General features: G+C 35.3%; 3 protein-coding genes and 1 long non-coding RNA gene across 4 annotated transcripts; all 4 read left to right on the plus strand.

Moving 5' to 3' along the window:
• LOC141614770 (uncharacterized) lies at nucleotides 1-814 on the plus strand. Its single transcript, XM_074433516.1, has 2 exons — nucleotides 1-414; nucleotides 530-814. The coding sequence occupies exons 1-2, from the start codon at nucleotides 1-3 to the stop codon at nucleotides 812-814; spliced, it is 699 nt and encodes a 232-aa protein (XP_074289617.1).
• Nucleotides 815-1,458: 644 nt separating this feature from the next.
• LOC141615414 (protein PIN-LIKES 2-like) lies at nucleotides 1,459-2,835 on the plus strand. The gene has a single exon (XM_074433782.1). The coding sequence runs from the start codon at nucleotides 1,459-1,461 to the stop codon at nucleotides 2,833-2,835; it is 1,377 nt and encodes a 458-aa protein (XP_074289883.1).
• Nucleotides 2,836-5,965: 3,130 nt separating this feature from the next.
• Nucleotides 5,966-9,160, plus strand: LOC141612494 (uncharacterized). Its single transcript, XM_074431289.1, has 7 exons — nucleotides 5,966-6,169; nucleotides 6,465-6,553; nucleotides 6,777-6,839; nucleotides 6,945-6,992; nucleotides 7,102-7,155; nucleotides 8,760-8,817; nucleotides 8,919-9,160. The coding sequence occupies exons 2-7, from the start codon at nucleotides 6,485-6,487 to the stop codon at nucleotides 8,963-8,965; spliced, it is 339 nt and encodes a 112-aa protein (XP_074287390.1). The 5' UTR covers nucleotides 5,966-6,169; nucleotides 6,465-6,484; the 3' UTR covers nucleotides 8,966-9,160.
• A 1,747-nt stretch (nucleotides 9,161-10,907) lies between these two features.
• On the plus strand, nucleotides 10,908-11,284 carry LOC141615415 (uncharacterized). The gene is made up of 2 exons (XR_012529845.1): nucleotides 10,908-10,993; nucleotides 11,079-11,284. It is a non-coding gene; the product is annotated as an uncharacterized LOC141615415 (long non-coding RNA).
• The last annotated feature ends 5,951 nt before the right edge of the window (nucleotides 11,285-17,235 follow it).

Consider the following 17,235-nt stretch of genomic DNA (forward strand, 5'->3'; position numbering starts at 1 on the left):
ATGACGATTTCTGGTGATTCCATTGATTCTTCTGAGAATCTGTTACCTTACGCCTTTTATGATGATCCTCTTTACATCACTAATCATGATCAACCTACGAATAGTCTTGTGGATGTGAAGTTTGCTGGACGCGATTTCATGAACTGGAAACGCGAGATCATGCTTGCTCTAATGGCGAAGAACAAAGAAGGCTTCATTACTGGCACCTGTTCTAGGCCTGCTGAAACTGACAAGAAGTATTATCAATGGAAACGCGTTGATCTTCTTGTTAGGCAGTGGATTTTGCATTCTATGTATGTCAACTCTTCTAAGCAACTTTGGGGCAAATTGATTGAAAGATATGGCCAAATCAATAGCCTTGAGTTGTATCAATTGAAGAAAGATCTTGGCTCAATTTCTCAGGATAATTCCATTGTCATTGACTATTACAGTCGGCTGAAAAGGACTTGGGAGGAGATTGATGCTATAGATCCCCTTCTACAATGCACCTGTGGTGCTCTAGACTCTTGTTCTTGTGTTTTTTTTGAAGAGATTGTTTGACAGGGAGATGCAATCCAAGCTGATTCAGATGCTTATGGGGTTGAATTCTGGTTTTGAGAACATCAAAAGCAATATACTGACTATGGAACCTATGCCAACTATCAACAAGGTCCTAGGGTTATTGCAGAAAGTTGAGACACAGAAGGAGAGCTCTGATTCTGTCAGCACCATGACTGAGGCAAATGCTTATGCCACTATCAAACAACCTTCAGGACAGTCTGAATCAGCTTCCAAAAAGCCTAAACTAGATGCTAAGCCAAAGCCTATCAAATGATAGCAAGAGTGGCATGCTGGTATGGATATAAAACCTTCAATTTTGTTAAACAAAGTAACAAACACATGGTATGAGTTTGGTTCATTCCAAATCCATACCTCATACCTATATTGGGTGAACCAAACACCTCCTTAGTGGATCCGCCCCTGCTCACCAGGCATTTAAGTGTTTATTTTAATGAACATTTTAGGCCTAAATGTCCGTCCTCCTTTGATAATTTCATAACAGTCTTGATTCTTTGAATTTGTGTTCTATTGTTTGCCTTTTCAAGTTAGAATAAAGTTTTCTTTGAAAATTCTAACTTTTTTTTTTTTTTTTTTTTTTTTTTTTTTTTTTAATTATTGAAGCAGTCCATATAGCTCTATAATAGTAGCCTGCATAATCAAGTTACATGGAGGCATTGTCTTAATCAAGTTATAAATATTCAACAAAACTACTAATTTAATATTAGATTTGATTGTCCTTCATTTTCGCTATCGCCTTAGATGGATGTATCTTGATATATTATCTTTGTTTCAATAACCTTACAAGATCGCACTTGCTTAGAAGTCGTTATAAATTTATAATCGACGTTGTACAAGCGCCATTGCTTCGTTTAATTTTCTTCCTAAAAATTCATTGAAGAAAATAAATCTCTAATTAAAATGGCTGAATCTTTGTTTTTCAAACTATATGATGAGAAGATCAAGGAGCAAAGCGTATTAAGCGGTATAACACCGTTAATGAAGCTCATCAGCTTAACCTTAATCGGTGTTATTCTAGCTAATCCGAAACTTAAGCTTATACCAAAAGATACATTTAAGCTTCTAAGCAAGCTTGTATTTGCCCTGTTTTTACCCTGTATGATCTTCACCCACCTCGGCCAATCGATCACACTCGAGAATTTCACTCGTTGGTGGTTCATACCCCTTAACGTTATCATAAGCACGGCCATTGGGACCGTCTTAGGGTATATTGTAGCCATTATATGTCGGCCCCCACCTCAATATTTCCGGTTCACTGTGATCATGACCGCGTTAGGGAACACGGGTAATCTCCATTTAGCCATTATAACATCGGTTTGTCATAGCAAGAACCACCCCTTTGGACCGGATTGTCAGACGCGTGGTGTGGCTTATGCTTCTTTCGCCCAATGGGTGGCCGTTACTCTTGTATATACCTTTGTTTATCACATGATGGAGCCACCCTTGGATTACTATGAAGTCGTTGACTCGAGTGATGATGAAATTGTCGAAGAACAAGATGATGACTACTTGGCAAGTACTCCAAATGATAGCACATTGAGCATGCCACTCTTGAATGAGGCCGAGTGGCCGGGAATGCAAGACAAAGAAACCGAGCTTTCTAAAACACCCTTCATTGGTCGAGTCTTCAGTTCTCTAGTTTCGTTGAGTGAGTCGCTTCATTCAGTTCCCGGGTATAGTTCCTTAGAAGAAGGTGATCGAAACATCATAATTTGTTTTCCCGAACCAAAAATGGTTAGAAAAATCCGAATTGTGGCTAAACAAACACCCATTAAACATATTCTTCAACCACCAACTATAGCATCCCTTTTAGCCCTAACAATTGGCATGGTCCCTTATTTCAAAGGGCTTGTGTTCGGCGATGTAGCTCCATTATTGTTTCTAACAGATGGGCTTAATATTATGGCCGGAGCCATGGTGCCCTCGGTAATGCTAGTCCTAGGAGGGATGCTAGCTGAGGGTCCAGACGATCAATCTAGGCTCGGTCTTAGGACTACTATTGGGATTGTTGTGGCGAGGTTATTGGTGCTTCCGTTGATTGGGATAGGAGTATTATTGTTGGCGGACAAATTCGGGTTATTGGTTGAAGGTGATGAAATGTTTAAGTTTGTGATTATGTTGCATTATGTTACACCAAGTGCTATATTGCTTGGTGCTATTGCAAGTTTGAGAGGATATGCAGTTAAAGAGGCTTCATCCCTTCTCTTTTGGCAACATGTTTTTGCTGTTCTATCAATTTCTTTGTACATGATTGTTTTCTTCAAAGTTTTGATTTAACAAGTCTCTCTTGTGACGGGCATATCCGTTACAAGCTTGCAACGAGCCAAGTAATATTCATGTGGATAGATAAAACAAAGCAGTGGCGGGGGTTTGAAGCCACAAAACTAATAAGTCGTCGCAAGTTTGCGACGGATATGTCTGTCACAAATGAGAATTTGTGTTGCTTTAATTTGCATTGAATTCTAAGCTGCAGTGGCGGGGGTTCGAAGCCACAAAACTAATAAGTCGTCTTAAAATTGCTATATTTTCGATGAATATATGGAAAGATTATAAAAGGTTGTCATAATTCATAATCATAACATATTGTACAAGATTGTGAGTTCTATTGTGTTCATTGTAAATCATGTAATTTATTAGCTTGAAATGGAAGATGCAATTGCTATGCTTGTTTTTGCATGAGTGTGCAACATTTACATCAAACCTAGATCATTACAATGTTTATTGAGATGCCAACGACGACCATCACTTTGTATGAAGTGATAGGGAGCTTAGATGACTTCGATTATTGGATATAACTTAAATTTAAGAGGGCTTTTGAGAGGTCACTTTTATGCTCATGGGCCTAGATCACTTTGTATGCTCATGGGCCTGTCACAAATTCTCATTTTGTGACGGATACTTTTTTTGTGACAAGTTTGTGACATCGAACACAAGCTGCAAATGGATGAATAAGTCCAAGAGGGCTTTTGAGTCTTGAGAGGTCATAAGGGCATTAGTAATAGACAAACCTTCAATAGGTTTGTTCTCATGTCACATAAAATAATATACAAACTCATTACTCACAAACCTCATACCAACAAGGCAACAATAGATAAACCTCTCCAAGGTTCATAATATGGCCTACTATACTATTTCTTCTCTCACATTCTCTATCCACAAACTTGTATAATATATTGTAACCACTATCATCCATAAACTTCAATACCCATGTCCAACAACACAAAATCTCATTTGTGACGGTACGTATCCGTCACTTTGGAGTGACGGATACCATTTTCCCTCACAAATGACCCAAATAGAGGAGAGAGGGAAGCACATGGGGGTACCCCCACCTTGTCCCCCATATTCGTTTTGTGAGTGACATTATCCGTCACTTGCTCCGACTCGTCTTCAGCAAGACTAATTGGTCCAACAATAGAGGATTTGTAGACAAACCTCTAAAATAATGGACACATCATCTTACAAACTTTTTGACAAACCTCTATTGCTAATGCCCTAAGTTTCACTTTCACAAGCGAGACTTCTGTTTGTGTGTTGTGTGGAGGACTTCATGAGACAACCACAATTAAAAATTATTTGTAAGCATTTAAAAGGGGACTAGTTTTAAACCCGTGCAAAATTGCACGGGTATGTATTTAGGACGGTATGAATATTTTTTGATGAAAATTTTATTTTTACATTTCTATTGTAATTATCTAATAGTTATATATCAGTGATCTACATGTTTAATGTAGATCAGTGATCTAACTGGAAATGAACATTCTCGACGTTTGTTGAAGAGTAAATTTACTCGGTAGCCTATCATTGTCACCTACCATTTTCGATGTGCGCGGCTAATAGTTAAGTTGCCGAGTTTTTACCTATAAGTAAATACTCCGTCATGATTTTTTTTTCAAATATATCATACTATCTAGTTTTAAAAAATTATGCTTGTAATTTATTCGCATTATATGTAATTCAATCCCATAATTAAATATAACTCCTTCTCGTAATTATGTAATTTTATTGTTATTCAATTTTTTTGTAAAATTATGTAAATTCTATAATTTGTAATTAGTTTCATTTATTCCGATTTGTAATTCATACCGCTTATATGCCATTAATTTCATTTATTCGGAATGTATAAAATTATTTCATAGTATTATTTCATAGTATTTGTTCTAAGACGGAATTTGTCGCATGTTTGTATTGACGGAATTCGGAAGAAATAAATACTTTGCACACTAACGGGTCCCACCATAACATGAATTTCCAAAAAAAAAGGTTGTATTAATGACGTGGCACGTCCTGGATTGAGTATTGTCTTCTGAATTAATAAAGATAAGATTGGATTTAGTTCACTATGTAAATTCGAACTTAGATAGACAAAAATACGGGGAAGTGGTAAACTAGCCCCTTAAGTTTGCATCAACGTGAGAATAACCCCCTTAAGTTTACTTTGGTGTAAACAAACCCCCTAACTTTCATCTAAAGTGAAATCAAACCCCCTACTACTTTTCCGATCAAAATCTCACCGGATTGTTAATTTCTTACCAATATCTCACATATTCTACATATTACCGTATAATTTTGCAATCAATATGCAGTGTATTGGCCGCTTTCCTCCAAGAGCATAACAAAAATCATCAACCACCGACACTGTAGAAGAATTCCTACTAGTTTGGTCATTGTTCCGCTTAAAAACAACCATTTTTTTCACTTTTACTGACCTCCCCCGTCAAAACGTTAGGCTACTGCAGCTGCTAACGACAAAAAAAAAAAAAAAAAAAGTATAAGAGCATTAGTCTCTTAAATCAGCATTCTTTTTAATTTCTAGTTCTAGCAGGACCATTACAGCAACCGGAATTTCCAAGTTACATCATTTTTTTGATAACTAGTTATTTACAATTATACGTAATATGTACAATATATGAGATATTGGTGAAAAATTAGCAATCCGGCGAGATTTTGACCGGAAAAGTAGAAGAGGGTTTGATTTCACTTTAAGGCAAAGTTAAGGGGGTTGTTTACACCAAATTAAAGTTAAGGGGGTTATTCTCACATTGATGCAAACTTAAGGGGCTAGTTTACCACTTCCCCGGACAAAAATAATAATAACGGAGTATAAAAATTTTATATTCATCAATAATAACATTATTTGAAAATCTAAAATTCAATGTGTATATTATTCAAAAGAAAAAGATAAATATAAATTAATAAATATCCAGAATCATCTTATTACTTTTTTTTTAATTCCAACTTAGATAACTTATTTCGTTGTTTTACTTCAACTTATTTCGTTTATGCCTTAATCAATTTTAGGTCAAAATGCAACTTAAAGGAGTAGTTTAGGAAAAAAAAAAAAAAGAATAATATTAAAAAACTAAATTCTTATACAGTATTTTTTTTGTGTGAGTAAATTAATCTTATAAATTTAAGAAAAGGAAAAACATATCATAAATCTGAAAAAATAAAAAAAATAAAATAAAATAATTGCATTTGACAGGCACGAAAACGGAGGTTTTGGATAGGCAGAGTGCGAAACAGAAAATATTACTGCTGTCTCTCTCTCTCTCTCTTGATTGATTGTAATAACAGCAAGATCTCAAGAACATTCAATTTATAATTCCAGGTACATTTAATTTTCTCATTTTTCATGCTTTAATCATCATTTTAATCATTTACGTAAGACCAAAAAAAAAAATCATTTACCCCGTTCAAATTTTTCTGGGCTGATCTCAAAATTTGATCTTTCATTTCAAATCACCTTATTTAGAGCTCATTATTCGGTATAAATCATAGGGTTTCTTTTTAATTACCTTGATTTTATATTGATCTAATTAATGGGTTGTTTAATTTGATGAACTTGATTTGATTAGTTGTATAATGGGTATATTGAATTTTGATTGAAATGTTTGTGATCTAAGGTAATTGAGCTAAGATCAATATGTCAGCAACAGAAGATGTTAAGGAAGTTGTTGGAAATGTTGAGTCAATGCCATCTTCTGAAAATCAGGTTTTCTTGGCTCATTTCTTTTAATTCTATGTTTATTTCGGAAACCGCCTCTTTGTGTTGTATTGTGTTGTGTTGTGTTGCTAGCACAAGGGTAAGATTGCGTACATCCGAACCCCTTACCCTCCGCAATTTGGGGGAGCCCTTAAGGCACTGGGGTAATGTTGTTGTTCATTGTTGTATTTTGTTTTTCGATTTGTAAATGGGTGTTTATTTTAATTTGTAGGAAGCAACAATGAAGAAAAAGTATGGAGGAATTATTCCTAAGAAACCACCACTAATTTCCAAGGTATAATCATGTGTTTGTGAGAGGTAGTTTGGTGTTTGATTGAAATTTGTATGAGTGAATTTGCAATCTCGGAAAGATCACTTAAGTTTTGAATTTTAATTTTAGGATCATGAAAGGGCTTACTTTGATTCAGCTGATTGGGCTCTGGGAAAGGTATGTATTTCTCTCGTGATATAGCAATTTATACTTATATAGGGAAGCTAATTGTAGCTGTTGATTCCGTTTTTGTTTTGATGCTTTATTTTGTTTTCTGTGGAAGTAGCAAGGTAAAGAGAAGCCGAAAGGACCGCTTGAGGCTCTTCGGCCTAAGTTGCAGGTATATCTCATACTTATATAAGTTATACAGAGTAACACTTTTACTGAACTTCGTGTATCTTCCGCAATACTATCCTCTCTATATCAGCTTGTTCTTTATAAGAAGTTCTGAGAACCTACTTATCCAATACCATCCTCTCTATATCAGCTTGTTCTTTATTAAGTGATGAGGATTTTGAGTTGCATTAATGAACTTTTTATTGCTGATTTAAAATTAATGGTGTCTGCTAACAAATGAAAACCCAGCTATTTGATCCATTTTTTTCTTTTTTTGCAACTTGTTCGCTTCTATTGAACTAGTTATTTGGCGTTTAGCTTTTAAATTATACTTGTTCTCTGACTAACAAGTCATTTATTTTCATCATTAATGAAATTGGTCTTGCTATGGCACCTAGCCCGCATTTGGTTGTTGTCATTGACATATTATGTGTTTCAAGGTTTAATCAGCCTTTGTAGTTAAATAGGTTAAGCAGCTCTCTGTCTTTCAGATAAATATCTATGACTACAGTTTATAGGATTGTAGGCCCTTGCCCCGGATTTGTGTCATGTTTCTCTGACTGGGGTGCAAGTGTAAGATGCAACATGTCTAGTTTGCGAAAAAGTTTTGTGCTTTTGGCCTTAAATGAAGTGTCAAGACTCAAGGTGCAGTGACATGTTGGAGGAGACAACCTAAGTGAAGTGTCAAATTAACATAGCTATATGTGTCGAAGAATGTTGTACCTTAGTTGATTTGTAGGCATAAAAAGTAAAAAACCTTGCTGGAGTTTTATATGGCCGTAAATCCATAACTAATCGGTATTTCATGGGTATTTCATGCTGGTATCTCTTAAGTGCCATATGACTACCTCTGTACCTCTCTGCCCTTTTTATCACTTGAACTTCTTCAAATGCTACCATAAGCATGTCCATTTAATGGTGTCGTTGTCTTCTATTTTAGAGAGTTGTGAAATAATGTTATGGGACATACCGACATATGACATGGGATTTGTTCGGATAGGGAAATGGGAGGGTTGCAGTTTCTCTTGTCTGAGTAGCAAAATAGATTGGAAGGAAATGAACTTTTCCCTCTTACAAGCTTAATTAAAATCTCTTAAAATGGGAAATTTTTGAGGGAAAAGACTTTAGCCTCATTCCCCGAATCCCCCTGAATGATCTATCTAGACAAATCACTGCTTGCTAAGTTATCTCAGTGCTAGATCATTCAAGAAAATAGAGGAGTCTGAAAAAGAAAATTTTTGTAGACGTTATGTAAGTAATCTCTATCCTAGGCTCATGCATGTAAACGATGAGGCAATGTACATACTGGATTTTCCAAAGACTGTAATCCCTTTGCTAATTATCTCACTGCTAGATCATTAAAGTAAAAATAGAGGAGTCTGAAAAAGTTTTTTTTTTTTTTTTTTTTGTGGAAGCTCCGTAAGTAATCTCTATGCTAGGCTCGCGCATGTAAACGACGAGGCAATTTACATATTGCATTTCCCAAGGACTGTAATCCCCTCGACTTTCCAGAAGACGCTTGTCGTCGTTATTTATTAATGGTATTGTGGCATTAGTGCGCTTGATGCTTTCTACATTAGTCCGTTATCTCATGATTTTTATCTCCAGCCCACTCAGCAACAAACACGATACAGGAAGTCACATTATGCTCCATCAGAAGGCGAAGGTGAATACTTTACATGTTCACATACCATTTGTTTCTCGATTATATTAACTGCTGTGCAATTTTTTTATAATGAGTTGGATTTTACCCTGGCCTCTGTGTAGATGGTGGAAGTGCTCCCTCTGAGGAACCTACTGTTGCTGATCAATGAGTTGACAGTCCGTCAATGCAGCCTTATTCAAGATTGCGGGTTATTACTCTTGGTCTTTTTCCAGATAGAGAGTAATATTATGCTCTTTTGCTTAGAAAAAAGACTGATGATATGTTCTTGTAATTTTAAGAAAACTCTGTATCCGAATTTCTCTGTTCCATGGGTTTTTCTAATGAGGGACAGTGTTTTTCACAATTTGTTCTTATATCGCAGAGTAGTAAGACCAACCAGCGATTTACTTTTATCGAACCATTGACTAGATGTGTAGAGTATCTGAAACCATCCAAGTCCAGCATTATGTGCCATTATCAAGAAAATGTTTCGCACCACGGAAGGTCGGACAAATTTAGTCAGGCCTGTTAAGATAGTACATTCCAGGTGATACATAGTTAAGTATCAGAGTATCCGAGTATCTGAGTTAGCTGGCTCAGTTGTGTAGAAATACGGTTGGTCGAAATGTTGAAGCGAGCAGTATCAACTAGGGATGTCAATGGATCGGGTTCGGGTCGGGTGAAGCCTCATCCGTCATCCATCCGTCCTTTTAAAATCTCATCCAACTCGTCCGTCATCCGTGAAACATATCATCCATCATCCATCCATCCATCATCCATGGATGAAACGGGTGGATCGGGTGATAAACGGGTGTAGTGTATTTATATGTTTCAAGTTAAAAAAAATGATGATTTTTTATTTTCTACAAAAATAAAGTTAGATTATTAATTTAGTTTAACTTTCTAGTGGGTAGGTTCACAAAATAACTATATTGAGAGTATAAAAATATGAATATTTGAATATTTTATATCTTAATAATGTGTTATATGTAAAAAAACATTAAATAAAAAGTAATAAAATCGGGTGATGGATGGATGGCGGGTGAAATTTCTTCATCCAACCCATCCGTCATCCGTCATCCGTTTCATCCGCCATCCATCCATCATCCATTTAAGTCGGGTTTTCATCCATCTTTTAGAATCGGGTGGATCGGATTTTGATGGATGCGGGTGAAATTGACATCCCTAGTATCAACATCATATCTGTAATAGAATCTCTCCCCCTCCCTAAATAACTCATCTTTGATACTGCCACAAGACGATATCAGGCGCAATCGCAGAAAATCTCATTGTTTGATCATTACCGAAGTCTAATACAGAGTAGTAACACCTGAGTTACATCATTCTTATGATTGATTTGGACATTTAAGTTTTTATTGTAAACTCTTATAATACACGTTAGAAAATCCGCAAAGTACAACTTTACATTAGAGTTCTTGCATCATTCCTTATTTATCATGTCTTCAAAGAAACATTTACATCTCCTTAGTAAACAAAGCTCAAATCTAAACATCAACAAAAACAAATAGAAACAACAAATGATTGTAATCCAAATATTATTCTTTTCATTCCATTCCATACTTAGAAAAAATATGACAAGGTGATTCTCACCTCACATACAAAAAATAGCACCAAATATAGAATGTATTACAAGAATGATTATACCAATTTAAAACCGCCTTAAATCAATTCTATACAACTTTTCCCCTTTTCAATAAAAAATCATAAAAAAAAAACCCCTCTTCAACTAAAAATCAACAAGAGAGACTTTAGCTTCGAACCAGCAAATTACTTTCTCCGTCCCAATAAACTTTTTTTTTTGGTCTTTTTAAAAAGTTTCTTAAAAAATAAAAACGCTTAGCGTGAACCCGGTTCTTCAACAATTGTCTCAAGCAAAGGCTTCTTAGACCGAGTAACCGACCTCCTATGTTGCAACTCCGACAACAACTCCTCCTCAACTCCTTCCAACACCGCCTTCTTTTCACACACGTCTTTCTCACGCGCCACCATTCCAACCTTGACTTCCTCACCACACGCGGGAACCACCCTAACCTTCCCAGCCCTACCACCACAACCACGCTTAGCAGCTAGGTAAAGAGCTGCCATATCAGCAGCAGTAACAAAAGAATTTACCCTTTGCATGGGTAACATGACGTAGACGTCACCAATCTCGAGATCCTCGTCAGCATTTAACGCGGTAATTCTTCTCCCCATTTGCAATGACGTGGAATTTACTAAAAAATAATTCGGAATTTCTAACATGAGCTCTGCTGCTTTTGTAGGTTGATTAAATTGCTTGATTTCCCCTGATGGTAATATTACTCTTGCCGCTCTCTTGTGTTTTTCGTGTGCTCCTCCTAATGTACACGACGCGTAATTTCCCATATTGGAGTCGTGATAGACTGATAGTTGAATGTACGCAACCTTACCCTTATAATCTCGATAAGAACTAAGATGATATAATGTGGTTGGATCAGAATAATTTGAATGTAATGAATGGAGGGGGGAATAGATTGGTGGTGTAATATATAGGGGAGTTATGCAAGTCAATTTGTAATTAAATAATGAGTCTATTATATTGAAGATAAAGTTGACAAATGAATTATTTTATGTGATATACTTCGTATAATGAAATAAGGAAAGAAAAAAAAGGAAGGAAAGAAAGTGGATGGCGGTGTTGGTTATATTATCATGTTACATATAGTTGGAGTTGCCGCGTTTGCTAGCTAGTTGTGATCTATCAATTTCTTGTGTTTTCTATATATTTGTTTTTGTTGGTGACAATTATTGATTTATGGTAATACGTCTAAATTCTTAGAAATTCTTGTGGGCCATATTATGATGTCCATATATATATATATACAATAGATGTGTGAAATTATCAGTCAGATTCACTAAAGTCTTAAAACTTTGTTATATCTTCTTTTTACTAATTTTTATTATTTTTATATTACTCAGACTTATCTCAGACTCACCGTAGACTTTATATATTATTAGTCAGACTCACCTAGCCTTAAACTCTACTTTTCCATTTCACTCCTTTTTACAAACTTAAAAAAAAATTGACATGATGAGATCTCTCATTGGATAATTTTCTTTGAAAGTGGGGTCAAGACTCACCCAAAGTCTTAAAACTTTGTTAAGACTTAGCAGGTAGATTATTCGTAGTCTTGAGTGAGTCTTGTCTTAAAACTTAACAAAGTCACGACTCAAGACTACCAATAATTTTACCCAACTTAACAAAGTCTTGACTCAAGACTACCAATAATCTTAGGGTAAGATTATTGGTAGTCTTGACACAATACTTTGGTAAGTCTTAATAAGAAAAGACTTACTCAAGCAATACTACCAATACATTACTCTAGTCTTGACAAAGTCTTAAGTTGAGTCTTGAAGTTTGTCTTTATTTAGTGAGCTTCTTAACCATTGAGCTATAAAATAAAGAGTTTTTTTTATATATGAACCGATTTTTAAAGTGAAAACGAGTCTCATATTAGGAGAAGGAGAGGAAAAGAAGGGATCACATAAATTAAAAAGTATGAAACTTTTACCATTAAAGATAATTAAAAAGTTTTATAATTAATGATTTGTGATGATGTGTCGATGAAAAAATGTAATATGGAACTATAACCATTGATATTGCCCTTATAGAAACTCAAATAAAATCGGTTTATAATATGATAACGGTTCTCGATTGTATTATTAGGAATTACGGTAAGTTGTTTTACAACTGTGCAAATTATTACTCATCCCTCCAATTTCCTATTATCTTCCCCTTTTTTTTGGGCACAAAAAATAAGAAAAGGGAAGAAAGAAGGAATAAAGTATTGTAAGTTGTGAAATTATACGAGAGAGAAAATAATAAAAAATGAATAAAGAATAAAGAATATATAAAGTAATGGGAGTTGTTGATTTTTTAGGAGAGATAAATTAATAAAAAAATAAATGAAACTTACCAAAAAAAGGAAAGAGAGAAGATAATCATACTTGTGTGAAAAAAAGTAAGAGGGGAGATAATAAGAAATTGGAGGGTGTATATGGTTTTATTTTTTAAACATTTGTTGTTATCAAATACTCCCTCCCAAGTCCCATCCAGACTAAAGGTAACATGAACTCACTTTTTCCCTTACAAAAAGTGAGTTTATGTTAACTTTGTTTTCAATGGGAGGGAGTATTTAACAAAATAAATAGTATTGTTTACTTTTGGAATTCACATTCGCACATAAAAAAATGCTTCGTATAAAATCATAGCTTCTGTCTGATCATTTGTTGTCTTATCCCATTTTGGGCTGTCTCAGTCAATTGTTATCCTTTCTTAAGAATGAACTTGCATAATTGATGAGCAAATTGATCATTTACATTCAATTTGATTCACTTGTCATTTAGTAATTGACTCCTTCCTCTTTTCTTAGTTTTTGTGGCAAAACCAAATGACGTTGAACGAAACCGAAGGAGTATTAGTTAGAAAAGCTTAATGATTTAACTTTTGCGCTATTAAAGTAAGATGTGTAGATTTTGAATATGTGGTGTCTACCTTATAAAAGGCTTTGTCAAAGTTGCAAGAGTGTAATACAGAGAATGTAGTTCTTCATGTACGTTAAATGTATCCCTCTCTTACACGTTAAATTAAAGGTGGCTAGTAATAATAGTAACACAAAATCTCATTTGTGACGGCACGTATCCGTCACTTTGGAGTGACGGATACTATTTTCTCTCACAAATGACCCAAATAGAGGAGAGAGGGAAGCACATGGGGGTGCGGGGTGCCCCCACCTTGTCCCCCTTATCCGTTTTGTGAGTGGCATTACCTGTCATTTGCTCCGACCCGTCTTCAGCAAGACTAACTGTAATAGTAATGAGCTAATACTCATCATAATCTCAGAATATCCTGGCACGACTTGTTAGAATCATAAACTAAGCTTACTTACTTAAGACAACGTGATTGATCCCGATTTTGAATAACATTGTATGTTTGGAGGGACTATTACATTTATATCCTATTACGCAGTTACGCTCCCTTACTCGAATGCTCATTAGGCTTGAAGAGTGATTAGTGCACATACTTTTTCGTACCGTGTGCTGAAATTTCACCTGTGACCTTTGGTCACGCTGGCTCTGATACCATGTGAAATGAACCATCTCAACCAAAACCTTAAGATGATGATTGTAGCCCAACTATTATATTTATATCCTATTACGAAGGTGCAACTAGGGTTAAAGAAAACCGTTGATTTACTCTTATTCACCAATTGAACAGAAGCCACACAATATCGATTAAAAAAAAAACTTATGACAAATCGTCACATAACAAAATTGAGCAACCCATAATGATTTGGAAAAAAAAGGTGACATGTTACTAACACATGATCAATCACTTAGCAAAAGCCATTGAAGAGTCATAATCGTAGCTTCCATTGAGTTTCTACGTCGCATAATTTAAAATTCAACACACAATAATTCCACAATTAAGAAGTTGGTGCCTCTTACAATATACTCTTGCTTATTTATGAAGAACATTTAATATAATACGTTCTATGGGAATATTATCTTGTGAAGTGCCAATGATTCAATCGAAGAATTAAGCTTACTTATTATCAATGAATTTCATTTCACTATTCTGAAAATGACACGACCTGAAAAAACTCGTAATAATCACCCCATATTTTTGTTGTATGATACTCCGTAGTCCGTACTGAGGAGTCAAGAAATCGTTTCCACAAGAACTTTAAAGATTATACCGTAAAATGTTGTTTTCAAACTTATACGGAGTAGTAAAAATTTCAAACTCCATCGTATATATCTCTAATTTTTTTTATTTTGAAAATAATACAACAGATAAAATCAAATAGTTAGTTACAAACTTTTATTTTAAGTAAAATTGATCACATAATACTTCAAAGTATTATTTGATAATTATATTAGTAATACAGAGTAGTAAAAATAGAGTTACATTTCAACATTTAGATTCTTATTGTAAACCCTTAATCTTATAACAAACGTTAGAAAATCCGCAAAGTACAACTTTACATTAGAGTTTTTGCAAGTTGCATCACTCCTTATTTATCATTTCTTCAAAGACACATTTTCGTCTCCTTATAAACAAAGTTCGAATCTAAACATCATCAAAAACAAATAGAAACAACAAATGATTGTAGTAATCCATATATATCATTCTTTTTATTGCATTCCATACTTAGAAAAAATATGACAAGGTGATTCTCACCTCCCATACAAAAAAAAAAGCACCAAATATAGAGTGCATTACAAGAATGATTATACCAATTTAAAACAATTTTCCCTTTTGTTTAATCAAATAAAAAATCATAATAAATCCCCCTCTTTTTCTAAAAATCAACAAGAGAGATTTAGCTTCGAACCAGCAAATTACTTAAATTTCTCCGTCTCAAATAAACAATTGACTGACATGAAGCGAGAGTAACTTCAACAAAAACGCTTAGCGTGAACCCGGTTCTTCAACAATTGTCTCAAGCAAAGGTTTCTTAGACCGGCAAACCGACTTCCTATGTTGTAACTCTGACAACAACTCCTCCTCAACTCCTTCCAATACCGCCTTCTTCTCAAACCCATTTTTCTCACGCGCCACCATTCCAACCTCCTTGACTTCTGTTGGTGTATGGGGGAGTATAGGAGGTAGAGTGGAGGTTAGTTGTTTGTTTAGTTGATTAATTTGTAGGTTGATTAGTTGGAGTTTAGTTTGAAGGAATTAGTTTGTGTATTGATTTGTTGTGAATTTGTTGGATACATGAAATGGGAGGGGAGGTCCTCTATTTATAGAGCTCCTCCTCCTTCTCATACATCCTAAGAACACTCTAGAATAGGACATTCTAGAGTGGCCTAGACACGGAACTCTCTAGAGTTCCTTACCACTTATACATACGTCTAGAAGGTTCTAGGTTGTTCTACATAAACCTAGAACATACATGACTCTTCTAGATCCTTCTAGACTCTTCTAGACTCTTCTAGTTGTTTCTACATTATTCCAGGACATTCCGGTTAAGTCTAGAATATTCCGGAAACTTCTAGAATACACTAAAAGTCTCATACTTCAACACTCCTCCTTGAGACTTTTGGTGTAACACTTAGCTTGATCATTCCTCTTCTTTTTCTTTTTTCTTTTGTAACGCCATACTCGGAGGTTGCTCGATGTACGTCTCCTCCTCGAGCTGGTAGCATGACGAACAACTGGAGCAAATGTATCTTCGTAGTGAATTCCATCTTGTTGGGAATATCCTTTGCCGATCATTCTTGTTGTGTGCTTGTTGATAGAGCCATTAGGATTCAACTTAGTTTTATAAACCCATTTTACACCAATTACCTTTCGATCTCTTGGCTTGTCAACCAATTCCTTTAGCATGCTTATCTCCTTCTCCATAGGTTCTTGCAACTTCTTGTGTTTGTAAGTCTCATCAAAGTCTTTTGGCTCCTCAGAAGTGAAGTAGCATCTCTCGCACTCTTCTGCATTCTGCTGAATGGCGGGACATTCTGCATAAATTTCAGAAAGATTTTTCTTACCTTGTGCTCCCGTAGCATTCTCTGAATTGTCATTTGAGGATAGAGAAGGTGTATTAGGAGTTGATGGAGGTGTAGGAAGATCATTGTTGTTAGTTGTGCCAACATCACCGTCTGAATGTTGTGGATGATCAGGGATTAGGGGCACATTTCCTTCTACCCTCTTTTCTTCCCAATTCCAGATTGCATCTTCGTAAGAAGATTCTTGAGTCTTCATCAATTTCTGATCATCATGGGCGTGTAAAGATCCAACTAGCTCTGTCATGGTGAGCTTTGATAGATCTCTTGATTCTTCAAAAACATTGACAATCATGTCGAACTTTTTTGGCAAAGTTACGAGAATTTTCTGCACAATCCTCGTATCAGTGACATCTTCACCATATATTTTCATTTGGTTAACTGTCTCCATTACTCTCCAAGTGTAGGTTTTTATGTCTTCATTCTCCCCCATTTTCAAATTTTCGAAATGTTTTCTTAAGGCAATAAGACGTAATGCCCTTATCCTTTCATCACCATAGAATTCTTTTTGGAGTATATCCCATGCTTCTTTTGCGGTAGAAGCCCACATTATTTTTGGAAAAATGATCTCCGAAACGGTATCAAAGATGAAACACAGGGCTTTGGCGTCATTTATTTCATCCTCTTTTATTTTCTTTAAGGTGGCTTCGGTGGTTGGAACACCTTCTTGTTGTTTTTGGGGACCATTTTCCACTATCTCCCATAGTGCATTTGCTCTTAAGAAGAGCTTCATTTTAATGCACCAATGGTCATAATTTTCTCCTCTAAATAAATCTAGAAAATCTAGAGGAGCGGGCAATGCAGTGTTTGATGCGGAAGCCATAGTTTTATTTTGTTGCCCTAAGATCTTTAGAGCTCTTGATACCACTTGTTGGTGTATGGGGGAGTATA

The sequence above is a fragment of the Silene latifolia genome, chromosome 11 (genome assembly GCF_048544455.1).
Source record: "Silene latifolia isolate original U9 population chromosome 11, ASM4854445v1, whole genome shotgun sequence".
In the NCBI taxonomy this organism is placed as follows: domain Eukaryota; kingdom Viridiplantae; phylum Streptophyta; class Magnoliopsida; order Caryophyllales; family Caryophyllaceae; genus Silene; species Silene latifolia.

Excerpts from the sequence above, each read along its gene's own strand:
- LOC141614770 (XM_074433516.1), top strand. The coding sequence starts at position 1 with ATGACGATTTCTGGTGATTCCATTGATTCTTCTGAGAATCTGTTACCT. Across the intron at positions 415-529 it reads TTTCTCAGGATAATTCCATT|AGATTGTTTGACAGGGAGAT; the intron begins GTCATTGACTAT and ends TTTTTTTTGAAG.
- LOC141615414 (XM_074433782.1), top strand. The coding sequence starts at position 1,459 with ATGGCTGAATCTTTGTTTTTCAAACTATATGATGAGAAGATCAAGGAG.
- LOC141612494 (XM_074431289.1), top strand. The coding sequence starts at position 6,485 with ATGTCAGCAACAGAAGATGTTAAGGAAGTTGTTGGAAATGTTGAGTCA. Across the intron at positions 6,554-6,776 it reads TGCCATCTTCTGAAAATCAG|GAAGCAACAATGAAGAAAAA; the intron begins GTTTTCTTGGCT and ends TTTAATTTGTAG. Across the intron at positions 6,993-7,101 it reads CTGATTGGGCTCTGGGAAAG|CAAGGTAAAGAGAAGCCGAA; the intron begins GTATGTATTTCT and ends CTGTGGAAGTAG.